The sequence below is a fragment of the Bacillus rossius genome, chromosome 1 (assembly GCF_032445375.1).
Source record: "Bacillus rossius redtenbacheri isolate Brsri chromosome 1, Brsri_v3, whole genome shotgun sequence".
NCBI classification, from domain to species: Eukaryota; Metazoa; Arthropoda; class Insecta; order Phasmatodea; family Bacillidae; genus Bacillus; species Bacillus rossius.
Window position 1 is genome coordinate 278,670,546 of NC_086330.1, and position 26,523 is coordinate 278,697,068.

Genomic DNA, 26,523 nt, shown 5'->3' on the forward strand with positions numbered 1-26,523 from the left:
AACCCACCTTGTGAAGATGTCCGTGATGACCACTAAAAATCTTTTGCCCCGAGTGGTCCGGGGATATGGCCCCATGATGTCGAGTGCCAGTGTGTGGAACGGGTCACGGGGTCGACGGGGGCGCTGTTGCTCCACTCCGTCCATCCGCCGCGCCTTCCGCTGTTGGCAGCGCTGACACTGTCGCACATAACCCCTAACGTCACGGGTGATGCCTGGCCAATGAAATGTTTTGCGGATGTCCGTCTGCGTCTGGTCTGCCCCGGGGTGGCCAGCCAAGTCATGGTCGTGGTGAAAATGTAGTACGCCAGCTCGTGCGCACCCGGGTACGTAGAGACGCCATGCCTCCATGTCGCCAGGCACCCGTGTCTGTAGCACTCCGTCTACTACCCGTTGGTAGGGGTGGACTGTTCCCTCACCCGCCTGCACTTCGGTCTGAGTGGCCTCGTCCGTCTGCTGGGCATGCTGCACGGCCGCCACTAGGGCAGTGAGGGTCTCGAACACCTGGATTGGGGCAATGTCCGGGGGCGTGGTCATGGCGCACAACACCGCTGGTGCCTCCTCCCCGGTGGCGACAGGTAGGGTACCTGGTGGGGGTAGTAGCCCCTCCCAGCTGTGGTCGTCCTGGAAAGTGGACCTAGGGTCGGGGTGACGTGACAGCTCGTCAGCGAGCTGGTTGTCCTGCCCCTTCACATGCTCGACCGCGAAGTCGAAGCTCTGGAGCATGAGTGCCCACCGCGTGAACTTCGACTTGCGGCCTTGGGCGGAATCCAGCCAGCTTAGACACTGACTGTCTGTCCTCAACGTGAAACGCCGGCCCTCCAGGTGGTGTCGGTACCGCCGCATCGCCCAAACGACGGCCATGCACTCCTGTTCGTTCACATGGTACCGCCGCTCGGGCTGGCCGAACTTGGCGCTCGCGTACTCCACTATCCGGCGTTCCTCGTTTTCCCCTACCTGGTATAGGACGGCCCCCATCCCCTCTTGGCTTGCATCTGTCTGCAAGTATAGCGGGGAGTCGGGCCTCAAGCGGGCGAGTCGGTGGCACTCCCGGAACTCGTGCTTGACGGTGGCCAGTGCATGATCTGCCTCCTCTGTCCACCGAAACCGGGTCTTCGGTGACAATAGGTCGGTCATAGGGGCAACTATGCTGGCAAAGTGGGGTACAAAGGATCTTAGCCAGTTCAAGAGACCTAGGAGTTTTTGTAGCTGCTTACGGGTGCTGGGTGCAGGTTTGGATTCAATGAGGTTCAGGTGTTTGGGCAGCGGCCGACAGCCTTCGGCATCCACGAGGTGCCCCAGGTACTCAATCTCTCGCGCACCCACGTGGCATTTGTGGGGGGCGCATGTGAGTCCATGTCTGGCCAGCCGCTCAAGGACCAGGCCTAGGTGGCGTGCGTGGTCCTCCCACGACCGCGACCAGATGATCACGTCGTCTAGGTACGCTGCAGCAAACTCGCCGGCGTAGCCATCCAAGACGCGGACCATCATGGCCTGGAAAGTCGCAGGGGCGTCCATCAGCCCGAACGGCATGGCGCAGAACTGGAAACGCCTCCCATCAGGCGCGGTGAAAGCTGTTTTGTGCCGGTCCTCCGGGCGTACCGGCACCTGCCAATATCCTGATTTTAGGTCTAGCGAGGTAAAGATGCATGCGTCGCCCAGCCTCGCCAAGGCATCCGTGATGTTGATGAGGGGAGGGGGGGCAGGTATGGTGACTGCGTTAATTGGCTTGAAGTTGACACAAAAGCGCATTGAGCCATCCTTCTTACTGGCCATCACAATCAAACAATTGTAACGGGACTCACTTGGCTCAATGACGCCATCGCGCAACATCTCAGCGATCTGCGTCTGGATGACATCGTTCTCCTTGGGCCCGAACCCGAACGGTTTGACGAACCGGGGTTCATGTGGCCTGGTCGGAATGGCGTGCTCAGCGACCGTGGTGCGTCGTAGCATATCAGTAGCAGCGAACACTTGCGGTTGTTGTGCCAATACCCGGTTAATTAGGTCTATCTGCTCGGGTGGTACACCATTTTGCAATTCATCTAGGGTGATGGGGTTCTCTCGCCGAGGTGGTAGCCGCCGACCCAGGCCGTATACGGTACGCCTCTCCTGCTTGCCGACGTGCACCCTCCCCGCCCGCACTTCTACTGTAGCATCCTCCTGGGCTAACCATGGCAACCCTAAAATCAACTGGTCCCTGAGCCCATCCATCACGAGGGCGGTGGTTTGACTGGTGTGATCTCTAATGGCAAGGGTGATTTGGGTGCGGCCGACCGTAAGTGCCTTCGCCCCCTCGGTGGCTAATTGTACATTCTCACGCTCCGGGATCAGGTCCCCCTCGGGTATGAGTTGAGCTGACACGTAGGAATGACTGGCAGCCGTGTCCACTAATGCATGCACAGATTGCCCATTCATGGCCACCGGTATCCTAAGTAGGTACCCAGCCTCAGGTCCCAACTGTCCCAGGTGGGGCGACTCACCCGACTGCTCCAAGGGCGCTGACGACGTCGTCAGAGGCACGTGGTGGCTGGTGTAGCTAGCCGACGACCTGGTGCGGGCCGCTGACGGGTGGCGCTGGTCATCCCCGTCCGTCGTGACAGGGTACGCCGGTGCATTAGGAGGCACCGCAGGTGCTGCCGTGGTCGCCGGGGGCACCCGGTAGCTGGTGTAGCTCGCCGGCGACCTGGTGCGGGCCGCTGACGGGTGGCGCTGGTCATCCCCGTCCGTCCTGACGTGGTACGCCGGTGCATAAGGAGGCACCGCAGGTGCTGTCGGGGTCGCCGGGGGCACCCGGAGGCTGTTGTAGCTCGCCGGCGACCTGGTGCGGGCCACTGACGGGTAGCGCTGGTCATCCCCGTCCGTCCTGACGGGGTACGCCGGTGCATAAGGAGGCACCGCAGGTGCTGTCGGGGTCGACGGGGGCACCCGGTGGCTGTTGTAGCTCGCCGGCGACCTGGTGCGGGCCGCTGACAGGTGGCGCTGGTCATCCCCGTCAGTCCTGACGGGGTACGCCGGTGCATAAGGAGGCACCGCAGGTGCTGTCGGGGTCGCCGGGGGCACCCGGTGGCTGTTGTAGCTAGCCGACGACCTGGTGCGGGCCGCTGACGGGTAGCGCTGGTCATCCCCGTCAGTCCTGACGGGGTACGCCGGTGCATAAGGAGGCACCGCAGGTGCTGTCGGGGTCGCCGGGGGCACCCGGTGGCTGTTGTAGCTCGCCGGCGACCTGGTGCGGGCCGCTGACGGGTGGCGCTGGTCATCCCCGTCAGTCCAGGACCTATTCGCACGTTGAACAATGGAATTAACAAATAAAAACATTTGATGAAATATACATTACATAGTTTATGTCTGTGAGAGAAAACATGTGCCCTTGATGCTATTATAGTCCGGCGGAAGCACATTGCGACACCCGGCGGAGTGCTTCCGCCGAGGTGGCCGGTAGTGGTGCTAGCTGCGGGTCGTTCTGTGCACTCACACTCGTTGCACCATGTTGCACGCGCGGGCGTGTTCGTGGCACACGGCTTTGAGAGGCGTCGGAGAGGCATCGCGGCCTGTGCGACTAAGAGGCGCACTATCGGCTGGCGTCAATTGTTTAAATCTTCGATGACATATACTCTTTTCTGTAGTTAGTTAAGATCACTGACGAGCATTTATTTATATCTCGTGGCTGCTGAAGATGACTGAGAAATCAGACAGCAGTAGACAAGGTTTTTGGCATAGTGATAATAGTGATAGGAAATAGAGTTCTAGCAATTATAGCAGTGTTACTGAGAATTGACTCTCCCAAATAGTTTACTACTAGCCATCAAACACTCAGTGTTTAAAATAACAAAATTTAATGCATCTTAAATACCTTGTTTAGGGTAAAATTTCCATCCGGATTGAACCTGGAGTGGAGTGAGGAATCTAGATTGAAATTTTACTTAAAACACTTTGTTGTGGACTGAAGTTGGAGTGAAGTGAGATAATCCACTCCACTTGTTGACTGGACTGAAGAATCCGGATTGAGATTTTACTTTAAACACGGACTGGAGTGAAAAGAAAACACGCACGAGCAAGCCGCCGCCATATTGCATTGTTTGTTATTGGTCTCGTTGCATTTCAGGCATAATTTGTAAAAATGGCAAAAAAAGAGCAGAGGAATGTGTGGACATAAATGGAAGTAGAGTTATTGTTGGACGTAATGATTGAAAAAAAATATTTTAAGATTGCTGGACGGAAAAAAATTATAGGAAAGGTGATATATTTGAGTAAGTGCAAAGGCAGAAATTGACAGTGTGGGGTTCAACAGAACAACAGAACAGATCATAATTAAATGGAAAGGATTGAAGGCAAGTTTATTTTCAGTCCATGTTGACTCCAACTTCGATCTTGTTTACATTTAAATCTGGATTGTGATATTTAACATAAACACATTTCGTCAGTCTATGTTCGTTACACATTCACTCCATGTTCACTCCACTCCAGGTTCAATCCAGATTGAAATTTTACCCTAAACGAGGTATTTAGATTATTTACAAAGGAACTATTTATTTACTACCTAACATACCCAGTGACTTTACAAAAGAAGGGGGGAAGTAGGATATCACTGCCTGTTCTTTATAAGAAACCCTAAAACATATATCATTTCCTCCAACAAAGAATTTGAAAGCAAACAGCAGACAAAGAGGTCCCTATCACCCTATCCCCCTTTTTTTCCAGCGCGAAATTAAATCTACATTTGCTCTTGAACATACATAGTGACTATTCTATCTCAAAAGTTATTGTATCAATTTTTCATAAAACTCTTTATATTATTTGTTATTATATGACCCCCATCGACACCCCATGAAAAAGGTTAAATTCTTGAAAATGCTCCCGCTTCTGTGGCATTAGCAGCAAAGGTAGCGAGTTAACATGGCGAGGTGACCATAGAGCATATTAATGAAAAATGGCGAAAATATTTTACAACAGTATGGCTACTGTCCTCAACCTTTCTTTATGAAATGTTGGCAACACATATCAGGTTGTAAACAAAAACTTATAACACTGTTAATGTTGGGCGGGTTTTGTATTTTTAGTCAAGTTATTGCTTTATTATGATATTAAATTTTAACTTACAGAACGTTTTTTCAGAAATTATCGGCGTGATTGGTGTGTTTTGAAGTTTAGTTAACGGATCACAAGAAATTCTATGGCAATTCTTCTTTATTTGGAATATGCCGTCGCTGCTGTGATTAGGTATTGGTTGATAAATTCTGACTACAGAGAAACAATAGCTGACAGAGTGGAAGTTTCGACCCCGTTAAATTCTTGGAAGAAAGGTGACCATATAAACGTATTGTTGGATATATGTTTTGATTAATGAATTTTGGGAATAAGTTGAAATATAACTAAAGTAAGGTTAAGTTAGGTTAGGTTAGTAGAGCTGGTAATTCTGAAAGAGATCCTGAAAACTAATTAAATTGGAAAACAGTCTTGACCCCAGGTGTAACGTACTGACATTAAACATCCATGTATTTTAGAAAACAGGATCAAGTTGCAGCTAGTATCAATAAACAGTAGGACGGTGACAACCATCAGGGCAATCTCTCGTGGAAAACAGTCTCGATTATGCTGTTAAAAAACAATGGTGGCGTCTGCATCACTGCACTTGTTACCAACATAACCTATAAACTGTAATTTTTCATAATCCAGTTATTTTGAAATGCTGTTTTGAGGGTAAATAGAGGGTAAAAGTTTCGAATCATATCCATATTTATCCCTTGATCCTAATGACTTGATCCTGTACATTTTGATCTTGTGGTACATGATGCTTGCTGTTTTAATTTAGTAGTACGTAGAAAGATCCTGCACATAAAAACTTGTGATAATACAATGAATAATCATCGTAAGTTGAATACAAAATACACTTTCCTTTCCCCTCTGCCCCCCCTCCAGTGTTGTCTCTGAGAGTGACCCTACTGAATGAAAGAACTAGAGCTTAAGATCTCTGTGTCATTAAAGTCATGAGTCCTTGAAGGGTAGTGTTATAAGATTGTAGCATTGATGAAATGAATGGGTGTTGAAACTGAAGGATAAATATGTAGTGTACGGATTAGCGCCAAAAAAAAATCGTACAAATCTGAAATAACTTTCATTATATGCTCTTTTACGTCCTCTTTTCATAACCGCCTGCAGAGATAAGAAATTCTGATTACTTTTGGAGATATCGAATTTTTAAATTTTAATTATCGTAAAAGAAAAATTATAAATCTGAAATAACTTTCATTATATGCTCTGTTACGTCCACTTTTCATTACAGCCTGCGGAGATAAGAAATTCCAATTACTTTTGGAGATATCGAATTTTTAAATTTTAATCACTATACCTGCACATTCACACGACTTCCATCATTGTTTTTGTTTACGAGTACCAATTGTTTTTTTTATTGGATAATGTTGTCACGTGATAGTTCGTGATAGGCCAATATTCAAATGAACCAATGGGCCGCCTCCAACTTAGGTGAGTTTTTAACGTTTCAAATTTTTATGCTTTAAAAATTACGTTCATTCCTACTGTTAATCTTTGTTCCGGTTTGTTAGGTTAGGTCAGCTACATTATAAATACTTTAAAACTAAAATATCATTAAAAATAATTTTATTATTTTTAATGTCCGTTCAGTTTCAAAGTATTATAATGTAGCTGACCTGACCTAATCTACCTTTGTCCCGTTTTGTTAGTTCAGTTAAGTTACATTATAAATACTTAAAACTATAGAACAAGTAAAATAAATTGATATTATTTTTAATTTCCGTTTAATTTGAAGTATTTATAATGTAACTAACCTTACCTAATGGAAAATTTCTGTTATTTAGGCATTTACGCAAACACGGCAAAATATAAAATTTCACCGGTCGAATGATTACATAGGTCTTGTATTGCAAAATAAGAACAGTGATGTCTCCAAAAGTAATTGGAATTTCTTATCTCCGCAGGCAGTTATGAAAAGAGGACGTAAAAGAGCACATCATGAAAGTTATTTCAGATTTGTACGATTTTTTTGGCGCTAATCCGTACACTACATATTTACCGCCGTCCCACACCATAAGTGTTAATGTTTAAAAATAAAAGGTAAATTTTACCATGTAAGTTATTTGAAAATCAACTCGCGTTACAGTACCTAATCATAATTTTCCAAAAAGTATTTGAAAATTGGCTTCTGTTACAATAATTATAATTTTCCTATGTGGTTTCAATTATATCAGTTGCAGACATCAGGGGTGGATACAGGGACCTTATTCTTGACACTATCGGAATGATTTGTCTAGAGGAATGGTCCTATACATTCATTCCAGTAGAGAGCTAAAAGCCTATTCTTGAAACTGCTATAGGCACCGTGCAAGGCCTGAAAATTGTACTGGTGATGCTGCGTAGTGTTTCATTTTCGAACATCTTGCAGTACTGTTGCGACCCACTGATCTCAGGGTCACAGAGTACATTGACAGATTCTTTCCAAAATTATCTGTGATATTCAAATTACATACAGTTTCCTATTGATTAAATATATTATCATTATTTAGAATAATTTATTGAAAAAGAAAAAGATGAGCAAAAAGATGTGAATAATATCAAGGAAATTAAAGAGTGGCAAAATTTCTGTATTAAAAGGAGAAGGGATTTGTCAAATGTATTTTACTCTTCCACCTTACCAAGTAACGCTTTAAATAAGTAATTTATCTCCCTGCATTTATACATCACTATCTCTTAAATTAATTGTTTATTATTTTGTTTTTGTGAATTGATGGTAGAAGAAAACTTATAAATATGAACTGTCCTTGCCCAGTAGGACTTGGAAATTATTTAAAATGCGTTGATGGAGTCTTTATTAAATTAACAACGAACATATTATTTTGAAAACTAACATCCCATGACATGGGTTTTAAAACCATGTTTGACTAGGACTGTAAAAGAAAAGTATTTTAAGGTAAAGTGACATTTCCTAAGACAGATATATAATATCCTGTACCCGCTTCTATTTTATAATTATAGTCCATTGCTGATATTTCATTACTTTTCGTCAAACATTGCAAACCGAAAATATATAATGTTAACAATGCAAAGGCACTTAGATTTCTGTAACAACATACGACCAGGCAAAGTGTCAGGAATCCGCACCTCAGTGAACAGAGAAAATTTTCACTTGTTTGCAAATACTTTTTGGCAGATAATCATTTAATTCTAGTTGGTGTCGCTGCATGAAATGTGAAATATGGAAAAAAAAGTTTTAATTAGAAGCCACTGTCAATTATCAACAAAATAATAGGCTATATAATGTAGTTGTATGTTGTGATCTGATAGTTCATGGCTTTATAGAAGCCCAGTTGGTATTGTAGTAACTCGAGGCAGGGCTGAAATATTATTAGTAGTTAAATTGTATCATTTTATGCAGGAATATGTGCATAATAGAAGCGGTACCTAGTAAGTATTAATTGTAGTATTTATTTCTATACAAAGGAAAAAAATGTTCAATTAAATATTAATACTATGTATGTCTTCTACCCAATATCCGATAATAATGTATTAATCAGGAATAGGTACATGTGATTTGTATTTTTACAGTAGACAACCACATGTATGCTCATTATAAAAGGACTTAACCTATGTTGAGAAATTCATTGAATAATAGAAATATTGTTACGATTTACTGCGGGTTCATAGGGGATAGCCCAATTAAAGATTTTTATCACACACAGTTTTATTTATTGCCACTATTTACATTACCAGCTAATAATCTAAATATTCCAATTAATAAAATGTACTTAAAAAAATGTTGCTTCCTCCAGTCACTCGTTTCTCACAATCCACACGCCTCGCTGGGCCGCAACTCTCGCCGCAGCACCTCTCGTGGTCCTCCGTTGCAGGACTCCGTCGCCGCACTCCGCCGCCGCTGTCGTACTTCCCCTTCGCCGGGATCCCACTCGACGCCTCGCTCGGAACTTCGCTCGAAACTCTGCCGCGCCCGGAAACTCCGCCGCGGGAAAACTCCCGACTTCGCTCTGAACTCCACTCTTTCTCTACTCTCGATCGGCGTCCTCGGGCATATATATAGGCCCCGCCGCAATTCCAGAACTCACGAGAGCGGCCGGGGCCCGTCGCGTCGCTCCGAGCCGTCCCGACAGCAGAAATCTCTCGAAAACACGTGTCGGTGGCTCGCGCAACACAACAGCTGGCAGGTTTCGGATGTCAAACTAACAGTGCCGCACGGGGGGAGCAGAGGGCTGGAGGGAGATAAAGCGGCGACCCAGGTGCGCACGGCACATCTCATGTTACGGCGTGCAGCTGCGCGTGACGCGGCCTGGCTAACGTTCGTAACAATATTTTATCTAACATAACAATTATAAAAAATGTTATTTATCGCAGATTGTTATGTCACTTGCATTTATATTTTTCATCAAGCTTTGTTGTCTCGTTTTATCTATCTTATCTTCACTAATCAGATAAAATGTTTATTTAATACATGTATTACATTAGAATGTTTAGATTGTTGAAAACTGTTTTGAATAAAAGGAGACTGAAAATTTACTAAAGATAACACACATGAACTAGATTTTCAAGGTATAGGAACAGTTCAATTGATAGTTTGTATAAAGCGTTTAAGATTTTAATTTCTTGAATGTACCTGTCCACGTGAATTCAAACACTGGCAATACTGTAAGTAGTTTTCACTTCTTCAACTGTTCATTTTCCATCATGAAGACATAGTGGTGTTACAACAAAGATCCCCTTTCCTGTAAAACATTGACAGCCTTAAACTCATCACCATATTCTAAAGGCAATAATCCACGATCATTTGTAATGAATGTGTAAATTGATCGTCCACCAAAGCATTTAGAAAAACAACATTACAACCAATGGTTTCATGAACACCTGTTTGTATAGCAACTTAGTTTTTTCGAAATAAAATCACTCATTGAAATTTCATAATCTTTACTGTTTTTAACCTTTTAGCGGCTCTTTCACACTCCTTAAAAGCGTGCATTGAGGCAGTCTTCTTTTTAGATTGATTTGGAAACATACTGGGGACGTATTCAGGATTTTTGAGATACCCAACCTTTTGTTTCCAATGAAAATAACACACACTGTATTTTTTGGACATAATTGATGGTTACCTTAAAAACACGTTCTGCTGTTAGAAATTTTTTTCTTGAAATTAATGAATCATGATGGCAAAACTTTATCCATAAGTTCTCAGACCAGATGTAATAAATAAATAACGGGATGTGACATCCTGAAAGTAAATAATTATTGTATTGTTTTATATATATATTTTTGTTTAATCTTTTTAAAAGGTATGTTTGTTACACTATGGAAATGTATGAATTTTCGTACTAAATATTCTGAATATTTATGGTTTGTTTCACATGTCTCCCTTTTACTATCTGAGCTAAAGAAATTTTGCACGAATTTAAGTCAAATATGTGGTTTCCGTGCCACTAAAATAATCTCCACATAGTTTGTGCGTAATTAACGGACTACCTAATAATGTATACATACTGTTACAATTTTCCAGCGGGTTCGTAAAGGATAGCCCAATTAAAGATTTTTATCACACACAGTTTTATTTATTTCCACCACTTATGTCACTTACAATTAATCTTCTAAGATGGCAAATAATTAATTACACTTAAAGAAATGAATCGGGAATTTGAGAAACAACATAAGTCCACATTTTGGCGAAAATGAGTTACCAACAATAACAGGTTGTTGGAGGGTAGTTGTACATGCTAGCAAATAACCACGTAAGTCCACGCAATCATTGCATAGATATAGCCTTCTCTAGTTGCTATGTTTTTGAGAAACAACATAAGTCCAGGACTTATGTTGTTTCTCAAATACCTCGCTCAAACACCACAAAGCACCAATTTGCTTGATTCCCGTACAGCCATAGATTTATTATTTCCACAAAAAGGTTATGCGACGTAGATGTCGCATTTCAAAGGAAGCTTCTTCTAAACCATCAAGAGGATGTACATATGTATACGAAATATCAACAATTTCAGGAAAACATCAAGTATGTAAAACAGCTGTTTGTAACATAGGTACATGCTATCTCGGAGGAACGTGTTCGTAGACTCTGTAAGTTGCTCTCTGAAGGTAAAAGTCCACATGATATGCGTGGGAAATTAATCCCAGGTAATACCAAATCAGGGTTGGTAATAAATGCTATTAAGCAGCATATATCCTCTTTTCCAGTTTATATACCACACTACAGTAGCAAAGAATACCACTACTTAAGCGAGAAGCTAGACGTCAAGATCATGTACTCGCTCTTCCAAGAGAAGTACCCTGAGATGCCAGTTGCAAAATATCACTTCTATATGAAAGTTTTCAGAGTATTTTTCTCTGTCGTTTGGACAACCCCAGGTAGATACATGTGCGACTTGTGAGGAGTTGGATGTAAAACTTAAAAGCCCCTTTTTAAACCAAAAAGCAAAGAAAGTAGCTGAAGCAGTAAAATGTGTGCAATTGCGTCGAGCTAAGAAATTTTCAACGAAAATAAAGGAAATCAGCGAGATAATCAAAGCTGATAAAACGGGTGATTTGGGAGCCATTTGCATAGATTTCATGCAGAATTTACAGTTGCCTTGCATTCCAGTCCAGGAGGTGATTTACCTGAGACAGTTAGCCATCAGTGTTTTCTGCATACATAATCTAAAAGATGGCAATGCAACTTTCTTTGTGTACCATGAGGGAATTGGAACAAAGGAGCCTTATGAGGTATGTTCATTTGTTTTTGAGTTCTTGAATACGTCATTGAAGGGAGTCAAAGAGTTGTACATATTTTCTGATGGGTGAAGCGCACAAAATAAGAACCATACATTCATCAGAATGTCTGCTTTGACTTCTCTAAAACGTTTTAGACATATCGAACATTACTTCCCAATAAGAGGGCACTCTTTCCTGTCCTGCAATAGGGATTTCTCAGTACTCAAGAGAAAAATCAAGACGTACGACAGAGTGTACACCATCAAGGAGTATGTTGAGATAATTGTAACTTCATCCTGCAAGAGATCCTTCACTGTTGTAATAGCAGATTCCATCAGCATTCTCGACACCAAGCAATGGTGGCCCAAGTATTTTAAGAGGAATGTGCCTTCACAAAGGGTCCTATGGAAAATCTGTGCCTAGAGACCAGAAAACAAGCTTCAAACCAAGTCAGTTCATGCACTTCAGTTATGCAAGTGACAATGCTGGACTTGTTGTGGAACGACCATTCATTGATTCCCTTGTCAAGCACCATTTTAGGGTTCTAAATTGCACACTTGCGGACCTTGTTCTTCCAAAAAACATGGTGTATCCTGCAGGTTGCATCCCTATCAACCAGAACAAAATAGATGACCTCCGCAAGTTGCAAAACTACTTGCCACACACAGAAGATTGCCAGTCATTCTATAATGAATTAACTACTCTTGTGGCCAACATGTGTAACAGAAGTAACGCAAAACCAGCATTATGATAAACCACATCAATGTAGACTTTACCGCAAATCATCAGCAAATAGTGCATTTTGAAGAGGGACATGTGCATACTTATTTATATTAAAATGCGATCTCTCAATGTTAAAGTTGGTGTAGGCCGCATATACAAAGGTAGATCTAAAAACTACATCGTATAGACTTTCTCATATCACCTATATTAGTGCATTAGGGACTGGATGTATTTATATTCATATAATTATTGGTACTTTGTGTACGCAAATAAATATTATGTTTTGTGGAGTATTATGACTACCATAAAGCAATATAGCACATTTCAGAATAATATATTTTGAGTTTATTTAGGAAATTGAGAAACAACATAAGTCCAGCATTTTTAAATATAGTTTTTGGGGGGGTTGTAAATACAACGTCTTTCTTTTTTACATTAAAAAGAAGTAAAGTAATGTTGTAATGTATCCATAGTATCACATATACATATTTTGCCACATGCCATTGACTATTACATTTTATTCACTTTCTGTAAAATCTGTTGTTTGTGACTTATGTTGTTTCTCAAATACTTGATTCAAATGTCAATTCCCCAGTCACTTGTTCCACACACCTCGCTGGGCCGCACTTCCGGCGCAACTCTCGCCGCAGCACCCCTCGTGGGTCTCCCCCGCGGGACTCCGTCGCCGCCGAGACTCACTTCATCTTCACCGAGATCCCATTTGACTCCTCGCTCGCAACTTCGTTCGGGACTCCGCCGCGCCCGCGACTCTATCGCCCAGAAACTCCGCCGCGGGAAATCTCCCGACTCCACTGAACTCACTCACTCCCTGGCCTGGAACCTTCGTCCAAGGACTTCGCCACTCTGCGGCACTATGGCCCGGATCTCCGCCGCGGGAGAACTCACTCAGTCTTCGACTGACTCGAAGGTCGGCCCCACCTCCTTAAATAGCCCTTGGGTTACCGTCCAGAACAATCGGGAATGTCTCCGAGATATCGCGCGGCCTTCGCCGTCGAATGGCCCAGAAACGCGTCGTTAGTCCTGTCGAAATACGCGGCGGCTGCTCAAAGAACGCAGATAAACGCAACAAGCATAGGGTTCCCACAAAACGCGCCGATAAACATGTCTGAGTCCTTTTATGCCGCAGTGTGGCCTCTTTTACGCAACTCGATCTCAGGCAGGTGCGCGCTGCGAAGGTCAGGATGTCGCGAGATAATATGACATGAGATACCAGGGAGAGGATGCGGGTGGAAGGGGGCGCAGACAGGCCAAATGAGCGCGGCGACGCCAAGCACTGCAGCCAAGCGCGATCGTAACATTGCCCCCTCCTTAAACCTGTTGCCCCGAACAGGTATTGCATCTCCTCCTGGAGGTCCCCATGCTACTCGAAGTTTAGGCCTCCTGCCTTTCCTCCATTGCGGGCTGTACAGTCTCACCAGATAACCCTCTCTCTCATTAGATGTAGCTTCTCTTGTCACCCGGCGACACTTCTGCGTCACAGATGCCCCTTGTCGTTCAGCCAGCTGCCCGAGACGGGCCGACCGTTGCCTTGGACGGACCCGATAATCTTGAGTGCATTACTTACTGTCTTCCAACGGTTTCCTTGTATCTTCCCTTTTTCTCTCCATTTCTTCTCTCGCAGCTACTTGTTCACACAGCATTTCTTCCCGGCTCTTCTTCGTCTCTTCTTTGTTACTCGTGCCCTCTTGGTTCTTCTGAGTCTCGCCTGGACTGCACTTAGTTTCTCCTTGCACCCTCTGCATGTCTCCTTGTGTTCTAATTTTCTCTTCTCGGTTTTTCTTCCCATGTTCTTGGTTTTTCTTCACCTCTTCTTGGTCTTCCTGCATCTCTTCTTGGTCTTTCTTCGTTTCTTCTTTGCACTTCTCTATCTCTTCTTGACTCATGTACATCTCAGCTTTTCTTCATCTCTTCTGTGCATTTTTCCCTCTCTCTTCGGTTTATCTTCATTTCTTCTTGTTCAATATTCCTTACTTTGTAACTTATCTTCACTACTACTGTACTTTTCTTCAGCTCTTCTTTCATTTTCATGAACTGGCTGTTCTCCTCTCCATGGCTAATATCCTCTTCGCTGTGTTCTTCGCTGTTCTCTTTGCTGTTCTCTTTGCTGTTCTCTTCGCTGTTCTCTTGACTGTTCTCTTGACTGTTTTCCTCTTGGCTGGTTTCCTCTCGGCAGGTCTTCTCTTTGCTGGTTTCCTCTCGGCAGGTCTTCTCTTTGCTGGTTTCCTCTCGGCAGGTCTTCTCTTTGCTGGTATTCTCTTCGCTGGTCTTCTCTTCACTGGTCTTCTCTTTGCTGGTCTTCTCTTTGCTGGTCTTCTCTTTGCTGGTCTTCTCTTCGCTGGTCTTCTCTTCGCTGGTCTTCTCTTCGCTGGTCTTCTCTTCGCTGTTATTCTCTTCGCTGTTCTTCTCTTCGTTGTTCTTCTCATCGCTGTTCTTCTCTTCTTGGCTGGTCTCCTCTTGGCTGGTCTCCTCTTGGCTGATCTCCTCTTCGCTGGTCTCCTCTTCGCTGGTTTTCATTTCTCTGTTCTTCTCTTCTATGCTTATCTTCACTTCCGTCTTCTTCTCACTCTTCATTTCTTCCTGGCCATTCTTCATATCATCCTGATCCTTCTTCATTTCCTCTAGGCTATTGTCTCACCCGCTCTTCATTTCTTCATGATGGTCCTTACTCTCATTATTTTCACTCTTCACTTCTTTCGCAGTTCTTCATACTGGTTCTCCATGCCCTCATGTCATTCGCCATTTCTTCCAGGAGAACCCTTATCTTCCTGATATCTTCTACACTTAACTCTTCAGCAGCCATCTCTCTCTAAAGCATTTACTAATTAAACAACCTAAATATTTTTTTTTCTAATACTGTTCTTAATTTTAAATGACCTAACTAACAATAACTCTATTACATTCAAAACTAACACTGACTACAGTATACTCAAACTAACTTTAGAAAATTTCAAATTCACTAAAGTTCTAAACACTAACTATATTCTTGTAAACTAAATTCTATCCTTAACTGAATCCTAAATCTATTAATTAGGGCTATCCCACTTCTGACACCAAAATGTTACAATTTTCCAGCGGGTTCGTAAAGGATAGCCCAATTAAAGATTTTTATCACACACACAGTTTTATTTATTTCCACTTCTTATGTCACTTACAATTAATCTTCTAAGATGGCAAATAATTAATTACACTTAAAGAAATGTCAATTCCCCAGTCACTCGTTCCGCACACCTCGCTGGGCCGCACTTCCGGCGTAACTCTCGCCGCAGCACCCCTCGTGGGTCTCCCCCGCGGGACTCCGTCGCCGCACTCCGCCGCCGCCGAGACTCACTTCATCTTCACCGAGATCCCATTTGACTCCTCGCTCGCAACTTCGTTCGGGACTCCGCCGCGCCCGCGACTCTATCGCCCGGAAACTCCGCCGCGGGAAAACTCCCGACTCCACTGAACTCACTCACTCCCTGGCCTGGAACCTTCGTCCAAGGACTTCGCCACTCTGCTGCACCCGCGGCACTATCGCCCGGATCTCCGCCGCGGGAGAACTCACTCAGTCTCCGACTGACTCGAAGGTCGGCCCCACCTCCTTAAATAGCCCTTGGGTTACCGTCCAGAACAATCGGGAATGTCTCCGAGATATCGCGCGACCTTCGCCGTCGAAAGGCCCAGAAACGCGTCGTGAGTCCTGTCGAAATACGCTGCGGCTGCTCAAAGAACGCCGATAAACGCAATCATAGGGTTCCCACAAAACGCGCCGATAAACATGTCTGAGTCCTTTTATGCCGCAGTGCGGCCTCTTTTACGCAACTCGATCTCAGGCAGGTGCGCGCTGCGAAGGTCAGAATGTCACGAGATAATATGACACGAGATACCAGGGAGAGGATGCGGGTGGAAGGGGGCGCAGACAGGCCGAACGAGCGCGGCGACGCCAAGCACTGCAGCAAAGCGCGATCGTAACAATACTTTTTAAACTTTATCACACTTTATAAGCAGTGTTAGGCATACAGCTTTAATTCACAAAAATGTCCTTTCTCCTTGTTAGTTTTTTTTTATTTTAGGAATGAATAAAACACAATTTATCTGATTTTGTATTACTGTAAGCATTACTGTACCAACCACACAGCAATTTGCGTTACCTTTTCGTTTGATAACCATCCATATTCCTAATTGTTTTGACAATTTACCCTGAAGGTTGGTGACGCGCAGTGTCTCAACTCCTGACGTCCTGCAGATAGTTACCATGTTTGCCGCCAGAGTAGTGCACTTGGTGCCTATAGCGAGTATCAGAATGAACATTGTCGGGTTAACAAAAGTCTCTACGGAAGTGTGGCAACATTGCTTTTAGTGTTAACTTCACTGGTAGAAGGCCAATCACAAAGAGGGAAGGAGCATTTCTCATGAAAATGTGTTAATTTTTTATTATGTTCATTTCTTTTCTCTATTTGAAGGAATTGGAAGATATGTTTATAAATTCATAAGTAATAACTAAAAAATAGTTGTAAATTTACGGCCGAGAAAAGGAAAATTATATTCACTTACATGAACGAAAAAAAAGATTTTTTAAGCAGGGAAACATACTATCGTGTACTGTAAATTTCAACTTTCTTTCTTGTGAGAAAGTACTAAAAAAACACAAATATTTTCAAAAATATTTACACATATATGTTTTTTTTAGTATTATAAAAGTTCTTATTATCACTCAAAAAGACATTTTTTTTAGTCTACAGTTTATACTTAATTGGCTCAACTCACATCTAATTTTTGTATACTTTGAGGTGAAAATAAATTTTATGTAATGTTTGTTGGTTCAGCAAATCATTTATTAATGTGTACATTAATATTTTTATAACCACTGAAGTCATTACAAAATTACATTTTTTATGGATAATTTCTCGGAAATTATTTCAGGAGAAATTTCGTCATTTGTTGGAAATAATCTATGTATTTATCAAAACAATCTTTCAGCAACTGTCTGTTCTGTCATTATTCATTGTGTGGGTTTTTATTGGTGTATGTTGTTGTCAATGATATTTTCTACATTTGTCTACCTGCATGACAAGAATGTTGGCTACATTTGCATGATAGGAAGGGGTAAAGAATAACCTGTATTTTCATAATGAATCGTAATTGAACAAAATCCATATATAATTGGACTCATTTTACGAATAAATGTGCATAGCCTATATAAGCCTACCTCTCTAGTTCTGATCCAATAAAAATATAACACATTTTTCCACTATTTAGTGTGAAAAACTTATCACAAAGCGCCACAAATAGGTACGTATAAAATTTCTACTCAGCGAAAATTTCCATTATTAGGTAAAATGTTAAGTAACAAAATATTGTACATATATCTTTAATTAATATTTAAGAAACTGTTTGACATTGCCAATCACAGAAACAAATGTAAGATTCTTAGACTTTAAATTGTAGTTCAATTACAAGCTATTTTTCACAAACATATGAATTTTAAAGGTTGGAATGTGACTTGTGATGCAATTATTAAATGCAGTAAATTGGACATATTCTTAAACCCATCGCATATGAATTTATATATATAAAGTTTTTTTTTCTGTTACGATTAAATTAAATTTCAGTCAAATAAATGTCTAGGTGATAGGCCTGCATACAATATTAGGTACAGCACATATTTTTATCAAAACATACATCACATAATGGGGTGAATAATTATTACTTGTTTTAAATGTAGCTAACCTAATATAACTAGTCATCCACACTATTTCGAATATTTAAATGTAACTAACCTAACTTAACCAACTATCCACAGAATTTTAAAGTAAACAGAGCATCCATTTTCAATAAATCAAAGTTCCGTTGAACAACACACACTCAAATCTCTAGTGGAATCGTGACTCTGCCAGCAAAGGAGGTGGCGAAATAATTTCAACAGTCAGTGACGTCAATCCGGTAGGCCTACATAATTCAGCTAGTGAGTGTTCAAGAATAGGGTTTAACAAATCTATTGGATTTCAGTCATTCCTCTTGTGGAATTATTCCGACAGCCTCAAGAATAGGGCCCCTGGACTGGTTCTGAGAGGGGCAGCGGAACCCTGAATACCCCCTTTCCAATGAAATCAGGGTAACAGGACTTAATATCCAGATACTATAAATTAGATCCAGAATAAGTTATTAATAGTTAAATATCTGTCTTTTATAAGTATTTAAGATGTATAAACAGCCTAAAATTTTACTTAGTCATTTCATCCATTGCATCTTTTATCCTTCATGGTTTAGAAGGGAGAGGGGTTATATGTGCCTCTAGCCACCCTCCCCTCCCCCTCCCCTCATGATCTGCCTCTGGCAGACCAGTAATTTCCTTATGTGCCTCAATAACTCTGAATGTCAAACTCGTCTGGCGAGGGTCATGAGATTGATTCCAGCCCTTTGAAAGTCTCACTTCATGATGGTTGAATAGTCAGACTCAGATTTTTCTCAAATGGGGAAACAAGGCATACATTTCATTGAGCTGGTGTGTTTTCGTGGAATACTCCGTTTCCTCTTCCTATTAATTTTTCCGCTCCTCCAATCTCAAAAAAATTATCACTCATCATCTCCAATGTCGATGAGATGTTAAGCTCTAAATTATTCATTTATTCGCTCAGCACTCGGCACCGAAAATGAGCTTATTGCTGTTTTAGAGGTCAAATTGCCATAAGTCTCTTTGCATTACCGTGTGATACAGAAACCTAGCTCACATATTGTTATTGCTATTATTGCTCATTCTTACATGCCTCCATGATTTCTTATCATTATTTTTTTTCTATTTATAATATTTTAACTTTATACCTCCCTTGCATTTGTTGTTCTCCCACAGATATCATGGGTGTAAAAAGTTGCACAAGTGATGATAAATACTAAGACTTGCGTGACTATTTACACCCATGATATTACTCTAAGTGAATATGTGTTGAAAATATTTGTGTCAGAGCAACAAATGTAGGGGATGTATTGAGTTAAAATTTTTTTAAATAGCCCTCAAAAAATAGCAGTGAAAAAATGAGAAAAAAGTGAACATGTTGTATGAGACAGAGTCCTAAATACATGGCAAAGTCAAGGATAATTTTACTTTATATTTCTTTCACCTCAACATTAACTCGCTGCAACCTGAATGTACCCAAAGAACCCAGTTTCTTGGGGGTGTCATCCCTGAATGGGTCTGATCATGGGGGCGAAACTCTAATTGCAGAGACTTGACACCTAGTGTTTTAAAGTAGTTTCGGGCCCACCTGCTAGATAGTAGCTTTCATAATATATTACTAACATAGCTACACTGACTGTGAGAAGATATGCATAAATGCTATTATCATGCAATCAAACCAGTGAAAATTAATTCAATTTGTTTTGGTAGTCACAGATTTTGTGGTGCGGCATACGAGAAATTTTGCATATCATACTAATTATATATTTTATTACAAATTAGCATTAAGTGCTTCTGGTCCAGTTTTAATCTCTGTTACTAAGCAATTAGTCAAGTAGTTAAATTAACATTTTAAACATTTCAGCCACCCAACTGAGTTTTTTTTTTATTTTTGCAAGTAGTTATGGGCCCATCCGACAGAAAGAGTTACAGGTCACGCAAAACATTGTTTCAGTTTCCACTGTAAGAGCCGCACTTCTATCTCCCTCCTTGTTCTATGGGTCTTACGACCAAGTGTGTGTTTGCGTGCACGCAGTGACGGAAGGCGTGCACCTCCGCGATGAGGGCGTGGACCCCTATGCGGGCGACCTGTTCCACGAGAGCCCCCTGGGGCTGGTGGCGTACGGCTGGCTGATACGGGGTCTCTCCTCCTGGCTGGGCCCCGTCTTCGTCGCCTGCGACCTCGCCACCGCCCACCTACTCTACTGTACCGCGCGCTGCTACATGGCTCAGCTGGTAAGCCCTTGCCTCTAATTAAATAAAATACTTTTGGCTCAGTTTTGTTTTTAAGATAACTGTTTTGTATCATGTATCCACATATCTCTTGATCCTAATGACCGACAAACAAAGCTCGAATATCACAATGCAAATCATGTTAGGTCGTGTGGAAATTTTTTCTTTCGTATTCAACTTAGGATCATAATTCATTGATTTATCACAAGTTTTTGTTATGTCCAGAATTTTTCGACGTAGGTACTAAATTTAACGAGCAAGCATCAGATAACAGAGTATCAATATATACAGGATGATGCCATCAGAATAAATAAATTAACTTGACCCTTAAGTGGTTACATGTTTGTTGCATACACTTAAGAACTATACACGGGGTAACTTATTTCCCCAGTTTTATAAGTATCAGAAATGCGCACATATTCTGACATTTTACTCTGAATATCATTTACAACATGTGTAGACATGTACTACCAACATACAAAACAATTACAGCTCACAATAGTCTTAAATCAACTTGATAATTATTTGTTGCGGGACAAACAGACATCTACTTTTATTTCGTGCACATGGGCTTAGCACACCTTATACACAAGTTTAGCACTTTTTTTTAGAATATATTTCTGTTCTGCATTCTTTACTTATAATCACAAAAATAAAATAACACATTTGAAGACTTTGCTTTTTTGTGGGTACCACGGGCATAACCTGTTTGTTGACTTCCAAAATATCTTCGAAATCTTTTCTTCAGCTCGTGAGATCAGTTTTTTGAAATGTGATTCACTGTATGGGGGCCTAGCCAGCTGTAAATCACGTTGCATTCCTAGACAATTTTTTTATAGTTCAAAAAACATTCCCTTTATAACCAAACTTACATTATTTGTTACAAGATGAGCAGATATCTACTCTGTGATCTGTGCATACAGGCTTAGCACACTTTGCACAAGAAATTTTTGTTTTGCGGTCTTTACTTCTATCACACAAATGACACCTTGAAGACTTTTTTTGTGGGTACCATTGGTGTTACCTCTTTGTCAACTTCTAAAATATCTTCAATATCTTTCTTCAGCTGTTGAGGCAAGTTTTTTGAAAGGCGATTCACCATATGGGACCTAGCCAGCTGTAAACCAAGCTGATTAAAAAACACTTTTCTTATGGGCTTTTTTGGCTTTGTGGTTAGATTGAATAGAATGTTCGAGTTTATGCCTGCCTGATCCAACATGCCAAAAGAATATCTTAGTGGCCATCTTCTTATTCGACGTGCTACTGAATAGTTGTGAACCATTTGGTCAAACGTGTCAACACCACTCTTCGTAGAGTTATAAAACTCAATGATCTCTGGTTTTTTTGTATCCTCATTGACAGTCTTAGTTGAATGCATTGTAGACAGCAAAATAACAGATTTGGAGTGCTTAGGAGTGAAAGAGGCGAGCGTTTTTTTTTTCTCACAAAATGCAAATTGCAACAGCAAAACAGACTTCTTTTTATCTGGTAAGAAGCTAGCTGGCATTTCTTTTTTGTTATGGCGCAAGGTGCCCATGATTGTTAAACCATGTTTTTTCAACATGTCATCCGCCCAAGGAATGGATGTGAAATAATTATCCATCATTATATTTCTGTTTGTTCCATGGATAGATGTAGTCAATTGTTTCGCAATTTGACTGGCTGCAGGCTCTTGTGAAGGTCGCTCTTCTTTGCCTATGTAAGGCATTGCACTAACCATATAATATATCCTACTATCGCACATGGTGTTCATCTTGATGCCATATTTATGTGGTTTAGAAGGTATGAACACTCTAAACGGACAGTTGCCTCTGAATCCCAACAACATTTCATCAACTGTGCAATGTGCATGTGGAACATAGCACTTTGTACAGTGCTTTATAAATTTTTCCCAAAGCTCACATATTGGTGAAAATTTGTCTTCTTGATTTCGGCTCTCTTTATCGTCAAATCTTAGACATGAAAGCCAGAACTTGAATCGTGTTTCACTCATAATAGCTCTATAGATTTTTGTACCCTGTTTAGAAAACATTTCACTAGTAGAAAAATGTGAGTCTTTCCGAGCTCCTGATATACGGAAGTCCTATTACAGCGAGTATTTCACTGATATCGGTGACATCTACATACCTTGTGTCTTATTGTACCTCAGTTTCTGTCCATCTATTTCTTGGTTAGTATACATAACAATGCTATGAAACATAGCTTCATCAAACAACACTTTCCATGCTTTCAGTTCACTATCTACATTTCTAGCTTGTCCAACAGCACCTGACAATCTCAAAACTAAGTTGTGACATCTAGTTTTGGATGAAGGCGACGCCAGTTTACTCCACTTGAATCCATTCCGGCCGATGACGACATTGTTGACATTTTCACTGTCTTTTGTGTAAGAATTTTCTACGTCCGAAATTTGATCATCGTGTTCGGATACGATTTCTACATTGTCCTCACAATCACTTTCATTTTCGTCTTCATCCGAGTCCACTTCATTCAGCCATTGTTGCACAGTTATTTCAAAGTCTGGGTCCAAGACATTCACATGCATTTTACTCGCCATAAATTTAAAAAAAAACTTACACTGCTGGCATTTTACACACACAAACGTATACAAGGGTAACTTGATACCCCAACACTCTTTTCCCCCCCTTTATCAGAGAGCAACAGGAACTCTTAACTCCTAGCTGTAAGTTCATAACCTCAACTGAGAATACTGGGACACTCAGTGTTACCAACTTCAGGATATGAAAGTTACCGTACCTTGGTAATAATAATTGTGTGGGGTAAAAAGTTATCCCTGTATTCATTTAAGCGTCAAGTATGTGATACAGAACTTTTATTGAAGGTAGTCATATTTCTAGAGGCGTGGTAATTGGGTGGTTAAGACACCCATTATACACCAAAATTATCTGGGTTCGATTCACGGCTTGGTCAAACCAGACATTGCTGTGACCTATAGGTTTTCTTTGTGTACTCTCGTTTACCCCATCAATTCATTCAGTTCTGCTCCATACTCTTATCTCATCTCACCTTGACCATTCTTCAGGCTGGCCATTGGGTATGGAGGGAAAGACTCCTATGTGTTTCAGCCCATTCCATCTTAGTAGTTATTCTGCATCAGGTGGGAAACTGCATGCTAATTTTCATTTTCAGTCATATTTCTGTATCCTTTTCTTGAGCAGAGAGCTTTGATAAGAATTTAAAATTAAAAAAAAATCTTTATCTGTGGTTTCCTTTGTAGCAGACATTATGTAGCTGTGCACGGTACCTAGATGTGGTCTGAATGGCACGTCACGTGTGTTTTACGTGGCAGCGCGAGCGGCAGGCGCGGGAGAGGTGCCACTATGCCACGGACTGCGAGGCTCTGCTCCTGAAGGAGGAGGGGTTGGAGCTGGCCCCCGTCTACGTCGCCTCCGCCTACCTGTTCAACCCCTACAACGTGCTGAGCTGCGTGGGCATGACCACCACGGTGTTCGCCAACCTCTGCCTGGCCGCCACGTTTCTCTTCATGGTGCAGGGTGAGGCTGCAGCACTGTTAACTGTTATTACCAGAGGGGTCAGTTTTCTGGAGAAGTATTTTTGGAAACATTTTCCGGTTATTTACCAAAACATATTCTGCAAAAGTGGAAAATTATTCAGTGAGTTATACTTCCACAGAAACACACACATAAATCTTATCAAATTTTTTATCCGAACCAAACCAAATGAAACATGTATTTTTGTCTTTCTTTACCTCAAAATGGCTCACTTGACATTTGAGATAGGATAGGATCAAGAAAAAAATTGTTTGCCAAATAGTACGTACAAATCTGCAAAAGATAAATAATTGTATTACGTACATCAACCGGTAGAACCGCATCATCAAAAGAAACATAATCTTCAAAAGTGCATGAAAAATGTACGTGCTCTTGAAGAGTTTTACAATTTGCACTGCATGTAAAAGCACATGCAATTGGTTTCAACTTCTTCGTTTTTACCAATCTTCATTTTTTTACACTTTGACAAAACATTAGTAGCCAAAAGTTGGTCTCGCTTCAACATGATTCTGTTCAAAGTAGATGGTGGCATCCAGAGTTTTTTTGCCATACTCACTCTTGGTATCAAAGGATTTGCATCAACTGCTGATATTATTTTCAGTTTTTCTTCAAACGGTAATGCCTTGCGTTTAATGGTTCCTCCACTACTTGTAGATGCCATTATGCTCTGTTTGCCACAACACAAAATTTTTATTATGCTTGATAACCTTAAAATCACACCTAAAAATATTGCAAAATTAAAAAAAGAGTAATGGCTGGTAGTAAATATGGCTTGCTGCGTATTCGTCACGTGTTATAACTCGAATAGGAAAAAAAAGTGTGTGGATGGAATAGCCTCTCAGTCTATACGGATGCAAGCAGATGATTGGTCGAAAATAAAACTTGTAACAGTGTGCGACGTGTGGCACAGGTTTAGACGGTCGTGCACGTTTATCATTTGTCAGATGTTCTGCCTTGAATAGGGGAAATGGCGTACAGATGGAACAGCATCTCAATGCAAGCAGATGAACGGTCGAAAAATACACGTGTAACAGTGTGCGGCGTCTGCAAAGGTTTCGAAGGTCTTATGCAAGTTCATATTATTTTGTTATCGTTTGGAAATAAGTTAATTTTTGAAAATTATAAATAAATAAAGTTTAAAAGTTTAAAGATAAATTTTTTTTCCCCACAAATGCCGAACGTTATGTGCGGGAAGCATCTATTAATGCAAACGTTATGAATGGGAAAAATTAACATAAGGATACATGGAAATGATCAAGAGAATAATTTTGCGAACTTAATAAGAAAGCGGGAAAACATATTATGCGAGAACGTCGTAAACGAGTTTTACTGTATATTGTACTTTTAATGTAATATATAGATATAAAATACAATATGTATTAATTCTGGAAACTTAGTTGGTGAAACAAACATTTAAAGTGTTGAATGTTTCCACACAATTATTTTTTTAATATTTTTTGGATATTATTTTATTGTTGACCCTTGAGACCCAATTTTGGATTCAAGGGTTATGATTGAAGTATTCTTGATTGGAGAAAATTTGGTTTCAAGAAAATTTGGATTTGACCTATTACTCATTTTGAGGGTGGCATTAATTGACCCAAGTAATCAGTGAGTGGATTTTTTTTATTTCAAGGGGTTGCTCAGCTTCCGGGTCGATGCCCGTGGTTATCATTATCACTGCCTCCTTACACGGATGTTTCCTAATTTCCCAACACCATTTTGTTTCCCTGTGTTCAGGATGTGTGCTGTCTCCTACTGGCAATATCTTTTAAGGGGGTTGGGAAGGGAAGAAGTCAAGTGAGTGCACTTTACCTCTGGCCCCAGTTAGAAATGGAATGGGTTTATCTAAAAGCTAAAAATATGATTGTAATAATTCTTTAAAAAGTTTATTTCATTGCAGTACTTGTCATCTGATTTTGGTTTTCTTAAATGGCTGCTATTGAAGTGCTAAACCGTATCGTCACTCGGGGCCTCTGGAAAAGTTGATCAGCCAGCAACTGATGCAGACTATTTTCACAAATATTCTTTGTAGATGACTTCAATATTTGATGTTTAAAAGTAAATTTGTATACTGCTAATTTCATTGGAAATCTCTTAGTGAAATAACTTTACAAATTATTATATCTTTATTTATGTGTCAGACCCATTTCCCATTTTTTATTGAAGTCCCAGGAAACCGTTCAGCAAATATGGTTCTTCCAATTCTTCTGCAATAATCCAACATGATTGATATGGCACAGCTCTTCAATGGTAACAGTCTTAATATATTTATTTTTATTGGACTTATTACTGGACTTTTTTCATGAGAATTCACTAATTAAGAGATTTGCATACTAGCTAAACCTAACTCTTTTGTGCTGTTACAAATTACTTCCATTACCCATTAAGATTTCCTCTCAATAATGTTAATTATATCTTCAACCATTTATCCCGTGGATGTTTGTGCTGCAAAATTTATAGGTTATCTTGAAATTATCTGGCAATGCTGATAGGATGAGATTGATGTACACAGTAAAAATAAGATTGAAAAATTGATTAAACTGTGCTCTGATACAATGTTTATAACAATTCAGATTAGCTAAAGGTGAATATAATTTTGCATTGGCCAGAATTTTGATGGCCACGTGTGTGGTA

At 41.1% G+C, this 26,523-nt stretch overlaps 1 protein-coding gene across 4 annotated transcripts in view; it reads left to right on the forward strand.

Annotated features, from left to right (window-relative positions):
- Positions 1–4,927: 4,927 nt before the first annotated feature.
- The window catches only part of LOC134527630 (phosphatidylinositol glycan anchor biosynthesis class U protein), a 38,708-nt gene continuing 17,112 nt past the window's right edge, over positions 4,928–26,523 (forward strand). The window contains exons 1-4 of one of the 4 annotated variants that reach the window (XM_063360480.1): positions 5,265–5,300; positions 6,431–6,480; positions 20,157–20,356; positions 23,664–23,868. In XM_063360480.1, coding sequence (XP_063216550.1) covers positions 6,453–6,480; positions 20,157–20,356; positions 23,664–23,868 — 433 coding nt within the window. In that variant the 5' untranslated portion in view covers positions 5,265–5,300; positions 6,431–6,452. Of the gene's footprint in view, positions 5,301–6,430; positions 6,481–20,156; positions 20,357–23,663; positions 23,869–26,523 lie in introns of all 4 variants that reach the window. The other 3 variants (XM_063360479.1, XM_063360481.1, XM_063360482.1) reach the window with 3 other exon arrangements.